At 41.7% G+C, this 21212-nt stretch overlaps 1 protein-coding gene across 2 annotated transcripts in view; it reads right to left on the bottom strand.

The window, feature by feature from the left end:
* The window catches only part of LOC145351770 (gamma-aminobutyric acid receptor subunit beta-2), a 244747-nt gene that overhangs the window by 90664 nt on the left and 132871 nt on the right, over nt 1-21212 (bottom strand). For both annotated transcript variants that reach the window (XM_080201394.1, XM_080201395.1), the window contains exon 4: nt 4718-4938. In XM_080201394.1, the coding sequence (XP_080057520.1) occupies nt 4718-4938 (221 nt within the window). The remainder of the gene's footprint in view (nt 1-4717; nt 4939-21212) is intronic.

Raw genomic sequence — 21212 nt, 5'->3', positions numbered from 1 at the left:
TCCTTCCATCATAAGGGCAGAAGTAGGGGATGTTCACAGGTGACTGAACAATGCTCAATACCATTTGCAATTCCTCACATTCTGGAGCAGTTCATGTACAAATGCAGCAACACCAGTACTATATCCAGATTTGAGCTGACAACTGGCGACTAACATTTGTGCCACACAAGTGCCAGACAATGACAAGAGAGGATCTAAATCATCGCCCCTTGACATTCAATAGCATTACCATTACTGAATCCTCCACAGTCAACACTCTGAGGGGTACCAATGACCAGAAACTAAACTGGATTAGCCATGTAAATACCAGAGCAGATCAAAGGTTAGGAATCCTGCAGTAAGTAACTTACCATCTAACTCCCAAAGCCTGCCCACCATCTACAAGACACAAGTCAGGAATGTGATGGAATACTTTATACTTGACTGGATGACTGCAGCTCCAATGACATGAAAGAAGCCCAACACCATCCAGGACAAAGCAGCTTGCTTAATTGCTACCCTGTTCACAAAGATTCACTTCCTCCACCACCAACAAACAGTGGCAGTGGTGCGTACGATTTACAAAATGCACTGCAGGAGCTCACCAAAATTCCTTAGACAGCACTTTCCAAACCCATGACTATTGCCATCTAAAAGGACAAGAACAGCAGATACCTGGGAACACCTGGGAGTTCCCCGCCAAATCACTCACCATCCTGACTTGGAATTATATCGCCCTTCCTTCCATGTCGCTGGCCAAAATCCTAGAATTGTCTTCCGAATATCATTGTGGATATACTTACATTTCAGGTAGCTCACCGCTACCTTGTGAAAGGCAACTAGGGAGGACAATAAATGCTGGCCCATAAAATGAATTCAAGAAAACAATGTAGAACTAAATGGAAAACATTTAAATTGGTATTCAATGGTCAAGGAAAATATATCCCGCTAAAACAAAAGAACAAACAAAGCATTGGTGAGACTGTGTGGATAAATAAAAACAATGGGAATAAGTGACAATTCGGAAAGATGCATATGTTAGGTGTAGTGACTTTAAAGAGGTCCACAAGGTAGACCAATTAGAATATGAGCTCTCTGATTGAGGCAGATATAGCTGTCCAATTTCGGAGTCCTGTAGAGGTATATAAGTTAAGTTTTGGGGTTATCGGGATTCAGAGTTTATTCTCTACTGTGAAGTACCTGCCTGAGCATTACTAACACTTGTAAAGAAATCTGGATTTGGTGACCATCAGCCTAATGGGAGTTATTTCATTCACTATATAGACAGCAGAGCAGTGCAGGAAAAGAAAGAACATGAAGCAATTAGGGGAGAAATCATAAAAAACAATTAGGAAAGTAAAGAGGAACTAAGAAATGAAATTAACCAGGAACATAAAAGACAATTGTAAAGTATTTTACAAGCATATTATTAAAAAAAGGAAGGTTCTGATGTGAATAGGGCGATTAGGATACACAAGATAATACTACAGGATATATTAGAGAGGCAGTAGAAAATTCAATAATTACTCAGCTTTCGTATTTACCAGGGAGATAGAACAGGTTGACACTGGATGATGGGATAAATTTAAAATAAAAAATATATTGAATAAACTAAACAAATTCAAAGAGCTTTGCCAAAAAGAGAGACATACTGTTGAGGTTTTTTGGCTTGCATTGATCAGGACAAATGCAAGAATGCTCATTTCAAATGAATCTACATGAGAAGAGGGTGCTGATTCGTTGGCAAATCAACTCTGACCAAGGTTTTCCATGGAAAAAGCAATGGAACTATAGGCTCTCCAGTCTCTGGGGCAATTCAAAAATGACACAAGGCTTGAACATATTTCTTCTGTTTGCAGAGAACGGTTCCTGCTTATGAATGTAAGTTACTCCTGGTAAATGTAAGTAAACCATTGGTTAGGAGGCTGATTGTCTTAAATTAGTTATTGCTATATCTATGAACACACTCAGGACTGTTCAGCAAGTGTTATCCAATCACAGAATCGTTTCTAACAATAGATGTTTTGTTTTGGTTTTGCAAGAGTGGGCTAGTTGAATATAGTCTGTACTTTTCAAAGGGGTTAAAGCTCCTGCTCTGGATGCATCTGGGTATTTTTAAAGAATTTAGGAAAGAAACAGCAAAAGCATTACGACTTAAAATTGATAATTTTTTTAGAAAAAGGTGCAGTGCCAAAGGATTGGTGGATAGCTAATTAAAAATTACGAAGGGGGGTCAATCAATCCCAGAAAATTATAGAGCAGTCACCTTAACATCAGTGTTAAGAAAAATATGGGAATCCTCACTAAAGGAAAGTATCTATAAGTGTGAAATGTAACAAATAATAAGAATGCATTTCAATAGGTAAGTCCTTGCTCGACCAATCTTATTTGAGAAGTAACAGAAAGAGAAGACAATGTGAATGAAGTCGATGTCATTTATCTGGATTTTTAAAAGGCCTTTGATAAGATGCCTCCTAAAAGCCTAATGAATAAGTTAATGTGGAGTTAGGGGACAAATGGCAGGACTAATTGCTCCTTGGTTTCAATATAGAAAGCAGAGGGTAGGAGTAAAGTAGTGTTATTCCAAGTGGTGGAACATGGGAAGTGGTGTTCCACTGTTATTCACAATTTACATTAACGATTTGGACTTTGGAATCAATTAACACAATCTTTAAATTTGTACATGGTACCAAATTGGGTATAAATACTGAGGAGAACTGCAAAAAATTACAGGATGACTTTAATAAATTTTAGAATTGTCAAACAATTGGCAAATTAAGTTTACCACAGATAAATGTGAGGCAATGCATTTTGATAGGAAGAATAAGGAAGTCACTTATTACTAGGAAGGTACAAGTCTAGATGGGGCAGTGGAAATGGATGTTGAAGTACAAATACTTGCAAATCAAGCATTAGGCTTTATTTTGAAAATGCTGGAATTGAAAGAGGGAAGTTATGCTAAGCTTGTATCAAATTATGCTTCAACCATCCTTATGCAGTTTTGGTTATCATATTATAAAAAGGATATAGAGGCACTGGAGTGGGCACAGAAAGATGTAAAAGATTAATACCAGAAATGCACGGGTATATATATCAGGAAAGGGTTGATATACTGGATCTTTTCTCAAAGAAAAACAGTTAGGGATGACTTATTAGAGCTCTTTAAAACTGTCAGCTAGGTTTTTGAGGAATTGCAGACAGGACCCAGATGCTGAAGTAATGCCCCTCAGATCCACTTTTTGTTGGTAAGGAAAAGGGGAACTCAGTAGGACCATTTAAACTCAGTGCTGAGTTCAAACAGACCACACTCAGACTGTTTCTAGGGTCTTAATCCATATTGCTTTAAAAAAGCAAGAAAGGTATATGTAAATGTCAATTCTGACATTTTTTAAAATTCATCTCCATGAGGAAGCTGCAAGGTCTGGGTCATTGAATATATTTAAGGCTGATTTAGACAGCTATTAGATCTAAAAGGCAGCAATGGTTATGATGGCAGACAGGGAAGTAAAGTGAAGGGCACAATCAAATTGGCTATGATCTCAGGAACAAGCTTGATGGACCAAATAGCCTACTCCTGTTTCAACTTTTATGACCACACAAGTGCCAAGCAATGCCCATCTCCCACAAGTGAGAATCTCACCACCTCCCCAACCATTGGCCAGAAATTGAACTGGACAAGCCAATACAGCAGCTAAAAGAGCAAGTCAGAGACTGGGAATCCTGTGCTGAGTAACTCATCTGTCTCCCCAAAGTCTGTCCACCATTTGCAAAGCACAAGGCAGGAGTGTGATGGAATATTCTCCGTTTTCCTCAGTGATTGTAGCTCTAACAACACTGAAGAAACTATACACCATCCAGAACAAAGCAATCTGCTTGATCAGTGCATCTTACATCACCTTAAACATTCACTCCCTCCAATAGTGGTGCACTGTGGCAGCAGTGTGTGTCAAATACAAAATGCTCAACAATTCACTAAGCCTCCTTCAACGCACCTTTCAAATCCATGACCTTTATCACCTAGAAGGACATGGGAGCAAACTTGTGAACACTAACACTTGCAAGTCCACCTCCAAGTCACACACTATTCTGACTTGGAATATACTGCCGTTCCTTTGCTGCCAATCGGATCAAACCTCCCTTTCTAACAGCACTAACAGAGTACCTGCACCAGATAAACTGCAGCGGTTCAAGACAATGGCTCACCTCCACCTTATCTCGGGCAATTCAGATGGGGAGCAAATGTTAGCCAAAGCCTACACCCCATAAAAAAGTCTTAAAAAATTATATCACATTAGTATGTGAATTCTGGCCTCAGGTTCCTGGATGAAACATTATTTTTCTGGAACAAAACATCCACTTGGAATTTGAGGTTATCAGAGCTAGAAATTACTTGGATACATTGATGTTATTTTACAAAGAACTCCATGAAAAATATTAGGCAGTGTAAAGTTCAAAAATAGTTTCAAATAATTCCTTCACTTCTGAAGACTTAGCAGATGTTGGAATGCAGAAATGAATTCCAACTTGAGTATAGATAATGTAGGTTTCATTCATTAACTGCTAATTGGGATAAAGTTCAGTTCCTCACTGTAGTTTTTGTTATAAGCTATGAAAGTTTTATGTTTACAGATGTCAGGCATATATGCAGAAGACCATTCAGGTCTACACAACAAGATTTGAAAAATCAAATTAGACTTTAATGCTACTTTGCTTTATAAAACGGAAAACTGGTACTAACCTGAGACCATATAAAACTGTACCATCTGGGTGCAAACGTATCATTCGATTCTTTACAGTGACTCCATGCACAAAAGACTTTTTATCATTAAGAAAATATGTGTCAGGAACCCAAAGCTGGTCAGCCACTCTGTTATCCAATGTGAGATTCAAAGGTATTTCTGAATAGCTTAGTCGTTTGTCCCGCCAAGCCTGTTGAAAGTACATCGTCAAAGTGTAATCCTGAAAAAGTAAAATATAGGAAATTATGTTTGAATTAAAAGTACCAAGGATGCCAACATCTATTTTTTTAAAACATCAAGTAGTATCAATGTGATCTACAAATGTTAAAATACCACTAAATGTTTCTGACTAAAATATAAACATTGCAAAAATATTCAATGTTACATGATAAAAGTAGTATCAGCAGTTAGTTTTCCATTTTACATTCAAAACATGTAAGAATAATTCTTCATCATTAAAGGGTGGACTTGTACATAAAATAAGCATTTGTGCTTGATTCTATTCAATAGGGGGAAGACGGCGACATTGTGGTAATGTCACTGGACTAATACTCCGGAGATCCGGTCTAATGCTTTGCAACACGGTTTGAATCCCACCATGGCAGCTGGCAGAATTGTAATTATTACATGTTGCTGTCTTGCATACCATTTCTGATATTTGGATAACTAGATGCCATTTCCAAAGGATACCCAAATGAACTGGCCAAACAACAATGCTAGAACACAAAAATGTAAGGAATAGGAGAACTAGTATGCAATACAGTCCATTAAGTTGTCTGCCATTTAATAAAGCAATAGCTGTTCTTCAACCTCAACTCCAATTTCCCACCCTGTCCTCTGAAAGCATCAGTTGTTGCAGTAACTAATTTTAGTATTCATGGAAACATAGAATGACTTCAGTACAAAAGGAAGCCAATCAGCTTACCGTGTCTGAATCAGCTGTCCACTGACTCAGTTAGTCCCATTCCCCCTTTTACCCAAGTCTTAACTCTTTTTCTATTTAGATAATTATCCAATTTCATTTTGAAAGCCTTCCGCAGACCCCCACATATGTATTTCAGATTCTAACCACTTGCTGAATGAAAAATGCCACCTCATCACCACTTTTAATACTTTTTCCATTCATCTTAAATGGGTTCTCGATCCTTCCTCCAAGAAGAAAAGTTTCTGACAGTTCAGTCCAGACATCCCATAATTATGAAAACCTGTATCAAATCTCATCTGAAATGTCTGTTCACAAAGGGTTACGGTCCCTGCTTCTCCAATCTATTCATGTAATTGAAGTCTCTTAACCCTGGAACCTGTCTTGTAAATCTTTTCTGCACCCTCTCCAATGCCTTCACATCCTTCAAGTGTGGTGCTCAGAATTGGTCACAATATTCTTGTTGAGGAAGAACCAGTGTTTTATAAATATTCATCATAACCTCCTTGCTTTCGTACTGTCAGTATTTTAAGCCCAGGATCCCATTGCCTTATTAACTGCTCTCTCAACAAGTCCTGCCACTTTCAATGATTTGTACACATATACTCCCAAGTTATGCACATCCTTTCTTTATTTCACGTACTTGTTTTCATTTTTCCTATAAATACTTCACCCTCCTCCACATTAACTTTCACCTGCTACCCCCTCCACCAGTCTATGTCCTCTTGAAGTCCATTCACTGTCCCCCTTGCTGTTTGTATTACTTCCAAGTACTTGTCATCTGCAAATTTTCAAATTGAGATCTGTTCACAAAGTCTAGGTCATTAACATAGATTAAAACAAAACTGTCATCTTCACACAGGCTTCTGGGCCACCCGACTGCATATCAGTCTAAAAACACCATTCACAACGACTTTTTGTTTCTTGTCACTTCGCCAATTCATGCTGCCACTGCCTCTTTTATGTGTTTCTATGTTTGTATTCAATACCACTACTTAGCTTCCATGCGCTATATTAACTACTCTCAATAGGCCTTCCACCTTCAAAGATGTATTCAAACCACCTCCCTCATGCACCCCCCCCACCACCCAACCACCACCGCCACCACCCACCCACCCACCCCCAGCCCTTCATACTTTAAAAACTGCTATTAAAATGCATCATCTCACTCTTGTGTTAAATTCCATATATATTTTAATGTAGGGAAATGTGAGGTCATCCACTTTGGTCCCACAACATGTATAGAGTAAGGCATTTTTTCAATGGTGAAAAGTTAGTAACAGTGGAAGTCCAAAAAGACTTTTGAGAGTACAGATGCAGAGGTCATTAAAATGTCATGAGGAAGGACAGAAAATAATCAAAAAGACAAAAGGAATGCTGGTCTTTAGAGCTAAAATACAAGACGTTAGAAGGTGTCAGTTATAAACAGCTCTGATTCAACCACACCTGGAGTACTGAGAAGCTTAGGAAAGATGGCTAAAGGCAGTGGTTCCTGACCTTTTCAGTGATACTTCAATGAGACAAACAATACCACAGCACACCCACTTTTTTTTCAGCTGAATGATAAACATCACATTTACTTACATTTACTATCGATCTCTGACAATGGTGTGAGAACAAAAATGTCCAGCTAACCAGATGTTTAATATGGGGAGGAAACGGATGAATGTGGAAGAGTTTCCAATAGCAACAAAGCAGAGCAGATGCCTTAGGATGCAGCCAGATTGGGGAGGGGTGTGGGGTTAGATCAGAGAGACTTCAACTTTCTGAGCAGGCAGGGCAAGCTGATCTGCTGTTGGAGCTAGAAAGAGAGCTCCTTGCAGGAGGCAGGATGAGCACGTGTGTGCACAGTTTCCATTTCAAGATAAGTGAAAAATGTCAAAACAGAAGCCTGAGATTTCCGTCAATGACAAGTCCATCTTCCTAGGCTCGCTTAACCACTGCTTGTAACCTCTCACAAGGTACAAGCTGTCAATCCATTAGCCCTGGCACCTAAACAAAACAACTGCACATTTTCTTTCCAATACCCCTTTTACAAAATACTCTGACACTATAATTTAAAAAAAAATTGTAGAGGCAAGGCCACAGGAGAAATACTGTCAATGATGATTGACTTGAATGAACTCATTTTTTAAAAAATTGCAGTGACTATGGGGGGGCATGCGGGAAAGGGGTGGGGAGTACCGGGGGCAGGGGGAAGCACAGTACCTGACTGACAGGAAAAAAAGGGGAGGAAGCAACAATTTAGAGATTAAAATTGATTTAAAAAGAAATTAGAGGTGCAACTGAACTGGAAGGCAATGGCATTATCATCTCTACCTATCTCAGGCTGATCTAGGTCGGCTGTTCCCTGCTGGCTGGGCTGGGCGCAACTTGCAAAGTCCTCGGGCACCAGACCGCTTGCCCATTCAGTATTTAGATTACAAAGCGTTACTGTTAGCTGGAGGGGTGGCCTCAGACTGGCCAGCTCTCAGACGAAATCCAGACGTGGACATTCCTCTGAGCTAGAGAAACTGGCTCAGCCATCAGCAGATTCCCTTCCCAACATGATCTCCTCTTTCACTCAAAGACTCCTCACAAAGTGAATGCCACTCATCGAGAGACATTGAGAGAGAGGGAGAGAGGCAATGCGTCTGTCTACAACATTTGAAAAGTAGTAAATTCAAGCTAATTTATGAAAACAATATTTCAGTTGTTTTTAAACAGCAGCCAGTTTCTGTGATGTCTCCCTGAATGGGAAGAAGTAACCAGCATGACTGCGTCCCTGGTTGAAGGGAGCCTGAAGCGATGGATGGAACTTCTTGGGCGGCTCGATGTTAGGGTATGTGCGCAGCAGTGCCAGTGGCAATGGCACACTTGCACGCTTCTCGCAGCACACAGTTGAGTATCACTGGTGAGGAAACAAGAGCACCTGGAAGAAACCCATGGAGACACAGGGAAAGTGTGCATACTCTACACAGACAGTCACCCAAGGCCAGAATCAAACCTGGGTCCCTAGCACTGTGAGGCAGCAGTGCTACCCACTGTGCCATCGTGCTACACTAAATGGGAAAATAAGTACTCAGCATTCACAGTTCTTCATGTCACTCTAAGAATTTTTAGCACAAAATGTTTTCTAACAATCAGAGCTGATAACAAATCCTAAGAGATTTTCAATTGAGACCCATGGACCTGAAGGGCTTACTCATGCCAAAAAACATGTTAAGAACAAATAACTGCATCTGTTACATAGGCTGAAGGGACAACCAAATTTTTAAAAATGTATTCATGGGATGTGGGCATCACTGTCCCATCCAACATTTATTGCCTATTCCTAATTGCCCTGGAGAAGGTGGTGGTGAGCTGCCTTCTTGAACTGCTGCAGTCCATATGGTGAAGGTGCATCCAAAGTGCTATTAGGAAGGGAGGTTTCAAGATTTTGACCCAGCGACAGTGAAGGAATGGTGAAATGTTCCCAAATCAAGAAGGTGCGTGGCTTGGAGGGGAATTTCCAGGTGGTGCTGTTTCTATGCAGCTGCTGCCCTTGTCCTTCTAGTTGGTAGCAGTCGTAGGTTTTGAAGGTGGTGTCTCGGAGCCACGTTGAGTTGCCGCAATGCAATTTGTAGGTCATTTTCCTTGTCCCTCTCTCTTAAATCTTCTCTCTGTCTTTCTTTTCTGTAATTCTTTCTCTCTTGATTTACAAGAGATTTTCTTTCTTTTATTGTGGACAACATGAGAAAGCTAAGAAGTTGAAGATGGTTGACAACACTGATAATAAAACTGCCCATAGTTTTAATACATAGTAGCTTCATCATAGCACTCTTTAGCTGGAAATTACTGCACATCAAAATTGATGCGAGATTTCTTCAAGTAGAAGAATGATTACATTTTCATAGAGGCGATGTTGAGAACTCTCAAAGATGAAAAGAAAGGAATACAAATGGGCTCATTTAATAATACAATATTTCTAAGGTGAGGCAATCATGATGATTTAAGTATCTGTTTAAATTTATGAAAAATCAACCCATTATCCTACTGGAATGGTTCAATTCTTTATCTCCAAGTTAGTTTCTTCTTTCTTGCTTTCTCTGCACTTTGCACCATTTGCAGCTGACCAACATTCTTCCAGGATATGCACATATGTTACATGAAGTGGCTGCCAGTGTGTCCCCAGGATGATTCCCCCATCAAATCTGCTCTCCAAGCCTCCACACCACTGTATTTTGGTTCTAAACTAGAATCCATAAAATATTAGAAATCAAAAGCTCACAAAAATGCTGCAAAATCAATAAAAAAAAAACAAAATACAAAAGAAGTTTGCAAACATTAAGATTAATCTCATTTTTTAGGTCGACTTAATGAAAATAAGGCAAAGCTGCTACTTAAGACCAAGGTCTTGTTCGTCTAAACACCAAAAACATTATATTAGTTAGTGGTATAATCATCCATATGTTTTACCCTTACCAAAAAATGCAAACTGTAAGTCAAGGAAAATGGGAGGAAGTTAGATCAGTAGAACATCGACAGCATTCTAAAAAAGAGGTTGGATTGAGGCCTGCTGAAAATGTAGGGGGCGATTTCCCCCCCCAAAAATGGAATGTGTTGAATGGGTGAGTGGTGGAGGCAGGTTGCCTCACATCCTTTTAGAAATATCTGGATGAGCAGTGGCACGTCTTAACATTCAAGGCTATGGGCCAAGTGTTGGTTGGTGGGATGAGGTAGGTGTTCAGGTGTTCCTTGCATGTCGTGCAGACCTGATGAGCCAAAGGGCCTCTTCTCTACTGTATCATTATAAGATTCTATGATACTGTAAAGGCATCACAGATACAGCCTGTACTGGCTTAATACAATTCAGATTTCATGATGAGTAAGCAGTTGTCAGCAAATTGAAGTGCGATAGGGTACATGTCAAAACCTTCTCCTAATCATTCCGAACCCTTCAATCCTCTATTCTCAGTGTCAATAGGTAGAAATTAAACAGCATCAAAACATACATTCAATTTACACAAACCTACAGTTGAAACATTCTGACAAAAATAATACCTAGAACTCCAATCACACCCAGTGACTGGTACATGGGGCATGCACTACCAGTCCCAGTTGTATAATGCAGGCTGCACGTGCGACCTGCACTGCATGCTAATTACAGTGATTTTTGTGTATTATGGTGTGTGCAGCGAGTACAATCAAGCTAGTCCCTGGTTGCCCACCTATCAGGAATGAGAAAATACCTAGGTTTCAGAAAGCTGCTTTAATGCAGCCTGAACCTCCTACAGAAGGAGTACATTCCGACTTCAGAGATATGTTTGAAGAAGAGCACGAGTGTGGCCCAAGCATTAGAGGCCTTAGAATAGGCACTGGAGAGAAGATACCACTTTTCACCAAGGGCATGAAATCCTTCAGACATTTACTTAGGAGGCAGCGTGAAGAAATCACTATGAAAATTGTTGTCCCATTTAACTAGAACAACTTGTATTTATAAAATGCCTTTAACATAACAAAACCAAGGTGCTTTACAGGAACATTATAAAGCAAAATCTGACACTGAGCTATAAATGGAGAATGGCCCAGATTTTCCAGGCAGCAGTAAACCGGTGGTGCTGCACAAAAAAAAGTTGGCATTTAGTTTGTTCAGAGCTGCAATGCTGTAGCAGGGCTTAGTGTCAGGGCAAAAAGTGAAGTATTCCAGTGTGTATATTGCAAATACTTTTCAGACTGAAGGAGATGGTAGGCAGTGGTGTTCCTCAAGGGTCAGTGCTAGGAACACAGCTTTTTGTTACAAATAAATGACCTGGATGTTACAGAGTAGGATTTAAAACATTTCCCGATTATACCGATCTTGGAGGACTGGCAGGATGATATGGATCACTTGTACAATGACATAGAAAGACTAGAAGAATAGCAGATGGAATACAGTTGAGAAATGTTAGGTAAAGCATTTTGGAAGAAGGGACGGGAAGAATTCTAAACGGTGTGCAGAAACAGAGGGGACTTGAGTGCATTGATATTTGAAGGCAGCAGGATCTATTGTGAGCAAAGCATATGGAATATTTTTTATTCATTCATGGAATGTGGGTGTCTCTGCTGGGCTAGCATTTATTGCCTATCTTTGCCTATCTAAGAGCATTTAAGAGATAACCACATTGCTGTGGATCTGGAGTCACATATAGGTCAGGCCAGGTAAGGATGACAAATTTCCTTCCCCTAAAGAACATTAATGAACCAGATGGGTTTTTACGACAGCCAAAATAGTTTCATGGTCATTATTAGACTTTTAATTAAATTCGGCCGAGGTTTAGCCTGGCTTTCCCAAATTTGGCTGGCAACATCAAGTTAAAACAAGAAATTCAGAAGAGGGATCATGATGTTCAGGGACATAATGGAGACTTCAAACCAGGATATATAATCCACATAAGGAACTTTAGCAAAGGCTACCTGTGGATTCTGGGAGTTATTCTCAAGAAAACAGGACCAGTGTCTTATAAGGTTAAAAACCAAGGAGGAGGCCTTAAAGGAACATGTCGATTACCTCCATCACAGCAAACCCCCTGCAGAGGCAACTGTTTCTACCGAACTGCCAACATTGGTGTCCTTCCCAGCCACCTATGCATGGGAAACTCTGCCCTCTTAAAAACTCAACAGCCAGTCATCTGGACAATGAAGATTCTGGCTCGGACATGCAGACAGAGACAATGGACACCCAGTCAGAAGTCATCACCGAGGATGAACCCTTTGAGGTGTCTCTTCAACACTCCTCACGGAAGAGGTGTTCACCTATTCTTTACGTGCTGCCAACCAGATCCTACAACTGATGGAGATAGGGCCATGGGCAAAGCGATGGAGAAGGCCCCGTCATCATGGGAGCAAGGGGGAGTCCTTGGACTGTGATAACCTCAATGAGGTCCGTAGAGAAATTACTGATTGATCTCCCTGCAGTACTCACTGAGTATGAGTTCCACTGATAACAGGCACTGGTCTGCCTAGCTGCAACTCATTGCATGAGCCTTTTATAAGGCAGGCTTAGGACTAAGCCTGCTGAACAGTCCCCAGGCAGGGACAAATGTATGTATACCAAACTAGTGGTTTTACTTTGCACCTGGTAATGAATAATGTTCCTTTCCAGTGAGACTTCCTGAGTCATTACAGTTACAACCAGATAAGAAGGGGGTGACTGGTTGGTCACAACAGGGGTTTTAGTTACATTCACCGAATTTTGCATTAGGAACAAGGGGGCAAGCTGTGGGTGCAGCGCACATCAAATGTTGAACGAATACTTCACAACAGTCTTCACCCAAGAGAATGAGGATGAAGGTATGGAACTCAGCGAGAGAGACTGCAAGGCTGTTAAGCAATTTGACACAGTAAAAAGTCTGACAACACCAGGTTTAAGTCCAACCAATTTATTTGATAGTAAACTCACAAGCTTTCGGGGTTTGTCCCTTCGTCAGGTGAATGGAGAGTTCTGGCCTCAGACAGAGCATATAAAGCACAGACAGTTTACACATTACTGATTAGAATGCAAATCTTTACACCTAACCTGCTGTTCAAGTCCTAAAGTGGCCGACAATGTGAGTGGAAGGAGCACTGATCACAGGTTAAAGAGATGTGCATTGTCTCCAGACAGTACAGTAAGTGAGGTTTTGCAAACCCAGGCAAGTTACGGGGGTTACAGATAGTGCGACATGAACCCAAGATCCATGTCGCACTATCTGTAACCCCCGTGACTTGCCTGGGTTTGCAAAACCTCACTCACTGTACTGTCTGGAGACAATACACATCTCTTTAACCTGTGATCAGTGCTCCTTCCACTCACATTGTCGGCCACTTTAGGACTTGAACAGCAGGTTAGGTGTAAAGATTTGCATTCTAATCAGTAATGTGTAAACTGTCTGTGCTTTATATGCTCTGTCTGAGGCCAGAACTCTCCATTCACCTGACGAAGGGACAAACCCCGAAAGCTTGTGAGTTTACTATCAAATAAATTGGTTGGACTTAAACCTGGTGTTGTCAGACTTTTTACTGTGTTTACCCCAGTCCAACGCTGGCATATTCACAAGCAAATTGGCATCAGGAATGACAAGGTATGGGAGGTGTTGGCAGGCTTAAAAGAGGACAAATCTTCAGGTCTAGATGAATTGTGTCCCAGGGAAGGGAGGAGATCGCAGACACGCTGACCCAAATGTTTAATTCCTCTCTGGCCATGGAAGAGGTGCCAGAGGGCTGGAGAACAGCTAATGTGCTTTCGCTATTTGTGAAGGGTTGTAAAGATAAAGTAGGGAACTACAGATCAGTGAGTCTTTAATCAGTGATAGGAAAACCATTGGAGAAAATTCTAAAGGAGAAAATCTATCTCCACGTGGAGAGGCATGGTTTGATCAAAGATAATCAGCATGGTTTTGTCAGTGGGAGACCATGCCTAACAAATTTGACTGAATTTTTTTGAGGTGACCAGCTGTATAAAATCAGTTGATGTAGTTTATATGGATTTCAGCAAAGCCTTTCACAAGATCCCACATGTGAAAGATCCCAAGTGCATTTGCGTTCTTTATAAGCCTCCCATGTATGACAAGGTCCGACATGGGAGACTTATAAAAAAAGCAAATGCACCTGGAATAAAAGCTTCACCAGCATTCATTGGCGAGTAAACATGGTGATGCCCTTACAATCATTTCACCAGCATTTTAATGCCAATGGCAACTTTCAAGAGACAGGAGCAGCACTGCAAACATCAGTGTACTCATGGAAGTATGCCTGGAGCATTGCAAGGTGCATCAAGGAGGACAGCCAACAATCACTTGCTCTCCTTTGACTGCAGGACTGATTTAAATCCAGACTACAACATTTCTTCAAAGGTTACCTCTCATGCACAAAGAGTGTTCTGGCCTCATTCTCAGGCTGAGTCCCCAGCATAAAATTGTGTTTTTAGGATGCTGTGATCTGTCACCTTTGTCTGATCATTGATAAGCATTAATGACCCAGTCTTTATCTGGAGCTTGTGAGGTGGCCCTGTCAATCTTGACACTGTCTTTAAGCATCAGTCAGTAATTTTGTTGATGATAAACAGCACACGTCAGGTGTACTGGAGCTTTGACCTCATCCCATGAAAGGCCTCCAATTTTTCATTCTAGCAGATTAAGATAAATATGATGAAACCTAAGACAATGTTTCGATTATTATTGTCACATGTATTGGTATACAGTGAAAAATGTTGTTTCTTGCGCACTCACGACAAAGCATACCATTCATTGAGTACATAGGGGAGAAGGAAAGGAGAGGGTGCAGAGTGTAGTGTTAGTCATAGTTAGAATGTAGAGAAAGACCAAATTAATATAAGGTAAGTCCATTCAAAAGTCTGTTAGCAACAGGGAAGAAGCTGTTCTTGAGTTAGTTGGTATATGACCTCCGACTTTTGTATTTATTTCCCGATGGGAAGCGATTATGCCCAGGATACATGGGATCTTTCATTATGCTGGCTGCTTTTCCAAGGTAGAGTGAATGGGTGGGAGGCTGGTGTGCATAATGGACTGGATTACATTCACAACCCTTTGTGGTTTCTTACGGGCTTGGTCAGAAGAGGAGCTATATCAAGCTGTGATACATCCAGAGAGAATGAATGCTTTCTATGGTGCATCTGTAAAAATTGGTTAGAGTAGTAATGGACATGCTGAATTTCCTTAACTTCCTGAGAAAGTAAAAGCATTGGTGAGTTTTCTTAATTATAGCATCAGCGTGGTGGGACCAAGACAGATTGTTGGTGGTCTGAACACCTAGAAACTTGAAGCTTTCTACCATTTCCACTTCATTCCCATTAATGCAGACAGGCGCATGTTCTCCACTACTCTTTCTGAAATTGATGACTATCTCCTTCATTTTACTGACATTGAGGGAGAAATTATTGTCATTGCATCAGTTCAACAGATTCTCTATCATTTTCTCTGTTTTATCATTTTTGAGATCCAACAGTGGTGTCATCAGCAAACTTGAAAATTGAGTTGGAGGGGTATTTGGTCACAGGGTCATAGTTGTATAAGAAACACAATAAGGGGTTAAGAACAGAGTGCATCTGTGTTGAGGATAATCGTGGAGGAGGTGTTGTTGCCTATCCCTACTGATTGCAGTCTGTGGATAGGAAATCTAGGATCCATTTGCAGAGGGAGGAACCGAGCTCTAGGCCACAGAGTTTGGAGATGAATTTTGGAGAAATAATAGTATTGAAGGCTGAGCTGTTGTCAATAAATAGGCGTCTTACGTAAGTGTCTTTATTATCCAGGTGTTCCAGGGTTGAGTGTACAGCCAGGGAGACGGTGTCTGCTGTGGATCTGTTGTGGTGATATGTGAATCATAGTGGATCCAAGTAATCTGGTGGGCCGCAATTAATCGTTGCCATGACTAACATTTCAAAGCACCTCACAATGATGAATTTCAGAGCCACTGGCTGACAGTCATTAAGACATGCTGCATGGCCTTTCTTTGGTGCAAGAATGACGGTTGTCTTCTTGAAGCATGTAGGGACCTCAGATCAGTGTAGGGAGATGTTAAAGATGTCTGCCAGCTGGTCCATGGAAAACCTGAATGCTCTTCTGGGTTTCCCATCTGGACCAGTTGCTTTCTGTGGGTTGATTTTCAAGGAGGCTGATCTGACATCTGTGATGGTGACCTCGAATACCGGTTTTGGCCGAGGCTTCCAGGGCAGAAGATGCACTCTTGCTGATGGCCCTGTCACTATCAGGTAATCATGTTGATTGCCCTCTTACTGAGAGTGAGCACAAGGATTTTTTCAAGCTATGTGAGCAAGACCTTTAGGTGCAAACCAGCATCCTCACATGTAATAGGCTGGCATCATGAAGCTGGGCACACAGCTGTAACATTTCATAGTTGTAGCCATCATGCAGATATTTTATCAGAGTCATCAAGTGCTAGCTAGGTCTATAGCTCTGCATCACACTGGTGTAGAGGGGGAACTATTGTAGGGACAATATTTAGCCATTAATATGAATTGTCCAACCACATGTTGATACTGCAACTGGATTTTCATGTTACTTCTGTGGACATTAAGGAGACTTACTAAACTAAAAGTGGAGGAAATACCATTGAGCTGAGGGACACAAGAGGAAATAAGTGACACTCGAATGACCTCAGGGCATTGCATCAAATAGAAGAGTCATTCATTTGGCGAGACTTTCAAATAAACAAAATATATTTACAGACATGTAAAATATATTCATTGAACTCTCAGTATTTCTTAAGTTTCCTTATCCTATTCTATATCTCAACATCCACAGCAGAAACAGAGGCAGCCTGTTGACTGCTATGTCTTGTTGTTCGAGATGACTTTGTGGCAGGCTTCCCCGGTAGCCCTGAGGCCTGGGAGGTCCCGACCGGCTTGGATTTCCTTATGTGAGGGTAGGTGCATCCTCCTCAACCTGTGCAACTAGAATTGTTGGGGTCACAGACAAATAGAATTTGGAGCAGCTGGTCAGACTTGGAGTCCAATGTGGATTGTTCTGGGATGTCTAGCTAATGCTCCTCCTCCCTACAGATGTCTGAAGGACCCTCTCTGATTCCTTGAAAAGGGTCTCTTGGTGAGAGATTGAGGTGCTGTATCCCCCTTTCACATAGCCATGATGACTAGTGCAATGGTGTGCAGGTCCGAGCACATATCCAACAAAACTGCTGGCCCAGGGTCTCCATGGTTGTCATCAACTTTCTAATAGTAACCTCGATGCATGGGCATGTTGATGCCACAACATCAGAGAAAATGTGAATGGGCTCCTCCATCCTCTGTTCTAAAATGGTGATGACCTCTGACAAACTTACCTGCTGTACCTTTGCCAATCTTTAGAGTTCAAATATCACTCTGAGAGGCCAATGTCAGAGGCTTGTCATCGGACTCGGGCTCTGTGGGACCCTGGCCTTTAGAAGTCCTTTTGAGTGTTGGTGACCTTGACCTGTTGCAGAACTGTTTTTGTGTTGTGCTCACTAGATGATGACCCCCAAGCCTGCTCTAGAACTAAGTCACCCTCGAGTGTGTGTCTCTGTGTGGATGGAGGGTGCAGGTGAACAAAGTGAGGGGTCTTCTTTGGATGCTTCCTCAAGATCCTCGGCTGAAGTGCTGTTTGACTTTGCCTCTGCCTTTTCTTGCTGGTGGCTGCAACAGAGAGAAGAGATGATGAGTGAGTAGCTGGCGAGCCACCTATATTGAATTGCATTCGGTCTCGGCGGTGCTCACTGGCTTGTTAGGAAACATTGATCGCTCTTTTGCTCATGTCCTTGCCAGCCAGCCCTGCTGCCTGTTCCTATAAGGGTATGAGTGACTCAATTGTCCACTTCTGTCTAGGATCTCTCCATCTTGTTGTCGGCAATCTTGCCCTGTGTAAAGGCAGATGGATAGACAGTGAACAGGATGGATGAAAAGCAGATGACAAGCATTCCTGCGTGCACTGAGTGGGCCTATATAAGGGCTGAAGCCATGACTTCTACAATACGTCACAAGAGATGAAAATATTAGTGTGTGTGATAGAATCAGTGATGATGTTCTTTGTGCTAGTATGTGTGAGATCCCTGTGGATTATGAACCTGCAAATGCCTGGTGGCCTTATGAGTATGAGTGGAGGGTGAGGGGAAATTTGACTTATCCAGGCAGAGCAAACAAAATCGTTCAACCTTTTTCATCTCTAGAGAGAGATTCTTTTCTGAGTTTCACAGGCACGTAAATCATCAATGGCTCCCTATCAAGCCTCTGCAACGAGGTTGGTGGACCTCCGGCTCCCATCACGGTGCTAGAGGGCCCCTGCTAGTCCTTGACTGCCTGGGGCAATCTCTCCAAGCATATTGTTTCTAAAGTGCAGTGCTGAGCGTTTGTCTCTTCAGGGAGCTATCACTCTGCATTGTTCTGCATTGCATAAAGTGAATGCGTGTGACGGTACTCTTTAAGCATAGTACGCAGAACTTTGACCCAATGAAGTAATGGCAGGGTGAACGAATCCCATCCTGCCCCGAGATATGACAAGTTACTCATTTTGCATATACAATGAGCTGATGAGTGGATAATCTGATGCAACGACCCACTCCACCAGCTCTGATAGTTGTGCTGTATTTCCTACCCATCACTGCACTTAGTCATTTGAGTAGAAAGTTCTGCTTATTGTTTCAACATCCGGCGCAATGCATTTTTAATGTCTCGTCCTTAAACTGTTGAGGTTTTCATTATAGGAAATCTCTAAGACAATAGAAAATAGCCCTCTCTTCACACTCCCCTGGGAATGATTTGTTTGGTTCGCACCTCCGCCTTGCTCTACCTCAATTCAAAATGCAAAACTGCCAGTCAGTTAAAAGTTGAAAAATCATATTTTCAACGATAATGGGCAAATCCTTATAAAGTTGGAAAAAGTGAAGTTGTTTTCCTTGGAGAAAAGGAAGTTGAGGGGCGATTTATTAGAAGTGTACAAGATTATGACAGATTTGGATCATGTAGACAAATCAAAACATAAGGGATTCGGGGATACAATCTTTTGAGTTTTTGGGCAAGATGTGCATAGGGAATGAGATGGGTTTTTTTATGCAGCAAATGATGATGATGGAAGCAGAAGCAATCAGTGATTTCACAAGGAAATTGGATGGGCACTTGGATGTAGAGCAATGGGGGTTGAGGGGATTGGAATTAACTGGATTACTCTGTGGTGAGCCGGCATAGACTTGATGGGCCAAATGGCATACTGTTGTGTCATAAATGATTCTATGACTTCAAGCCATGTCACAAGTTAAAATCATGTCCCTGGAATTCTTTATGAAGATTTTTTATACAATAGAATCCCTACAGTGTAGAAGGAGGCAATTTGACCCATCGAGTCTGCACTGACTCTCCATCAGAGCTCTGGCAAAAGGTCATCCTGACTCGAATCATTGGCTCTGTTCTCTCTCCCCACAGATGCTATCAGAACTGTTGAGATTTTCCAGCATTTTCTGTTTTTGTTTCAATTCCAGCATCCGCAGTATTTTGCTTTTATTCAAACCATCTTTTTCTTTGTCTTTTATAAATTAATTTGTAAGTTATCCTGGCATTCTCAATTCATCAACATACTAAATTTCTTGCCTTTACACCTTTCTATTTGATGTTAGTCATTTGTTGGTTTTCTGTCTCTAATCCCTTTAAACCAGTCAATACCAACACAAGCTTGTTTTCCAGTATATAAATTATGACAGTGATATTATAAAATCAAGAAATATTAAAGCACCTTTTTCCTGGCAGTCTATTAAATTTCAATTTCTACTTTCTCTACTCTAACAACATACAAAGGACTTCACAAAATGCAACACCAAATGGCATAAGGACAGCTAGTAAAAATAGCAAGAGTTTTTATAAATAGCAAGAGTTTTTATAAATATATAAAAAGGAAGAGGCTGGCTAGGGTGAACATTGGACCCTTAGAGGATGAGATGGGGGACTTAGTGGTAGGGGATGGGGAAATGGCTGAGGTCTTGAATAACTTTTTTGTTTCGGTCTTCACGGAGGAGGAAGTGAATAATTTGCCGGGTGTTAGAGATGGAAAGGTGGTAGGACTGGAGGGTCTCAATGACATTATAGTTACTAGAGAGGCGGTGCTCGACAGACTGGAGGGGGCTGATTGTGGACAAGTCCCCAGGACCGGATGGAATGCAGCTGAGGGTTCTGAAAGAAATGGCGGAGGTGATAGTGGATGCCTTGGTGTTTATTTTCCAGACGTCGCTGGATTCCGGGGAAGTGCCGGAAGATTGGAAAGCGGCTAATGTTACGCCGTTGTTTAAGTAGGGTGCCAGGCAAAAGGCAGGGAATTATAGGCCGGTTAGTTTAACGTCTGTTGTAGGTAAAGTATTAGAATCCGTCATCAAGGAGGAAATAGCGAGGCATCTTGAGGGGAATTGCTTGATAGAGCAGACGCAGCACGGATTCGTTAAGGGGAAGTCATGTCTGACAAATTTACTGGAGTTCTATGAGGATGTGTCTAGGGCGGTGGATAGAGGAGAGCCGGTGGATGTGGTCTTTCTTGATTTTCAGAAGGCGTTTGACAAGGTACCTCACAAGAGGTTATTGCAGAAGGTTAGGGGACATGGAGTTGGGGGTAAGGTGTTAGCGTGGATAGAGGACTGGTTGTCAAATAGGAGGCAGAGAGTGGGGGTCAATGGGTGCTATTCGGATTGACGGTTGGTGACTAGTGGAGTGCCCCAGGGGTCGGTGCTGGGGCCTCAGCTATTTACCATTTATATAGATGATCTGGAGGAGGGAACCGAGTGTATGGTGTCGAAATTTGCTGATGACACCAAGATTGGTGGAACGGCAAATTGCGCGGAGGGTGTGGAGAGTCTGCAGAAGGATCTAGATAGGCTGGGCGAATGGGCCAGGAACTGGCAAATGGAATTTAATGTTGGCAAGTGCGAGGTGGTCCACTTTGGTAGGAATAATGGTAGGAAGGACTATTACTTACTTGGCGAAAAACTGCAGCAGGCGACGGTGCAGAGGGACCTCGGGGTCCTTGTGCATGAGTCGCAAAAACCCAGCTTGCAGGTGCAGCAGGCGGTCAGGAAGGCTAATGGGATGCTGGCCTTCATAGCGAGGG

This window comes from Carcharhinus amblyrhynchos, chromosome 13 (assembly GCF_965287045.1).
Source record: "Carcharhinus amblyrhynchos chromosome 13, sCarAmb.v2.hapA, whole genome shotgun sequence".
Lineage (NCBI taxonomy): Eukaryota > Metazoa > Chordata > Chondrichthyes > Carcharhiniformes > Carcharhinidae > Carcharhinus > Carcharhinus amblyrhynchos.
The sequence above is the reverse complement of the archived record's forward strand: the minus strand, read 5'-3'. Positions and strand labels throughout refer to the sequence as shown.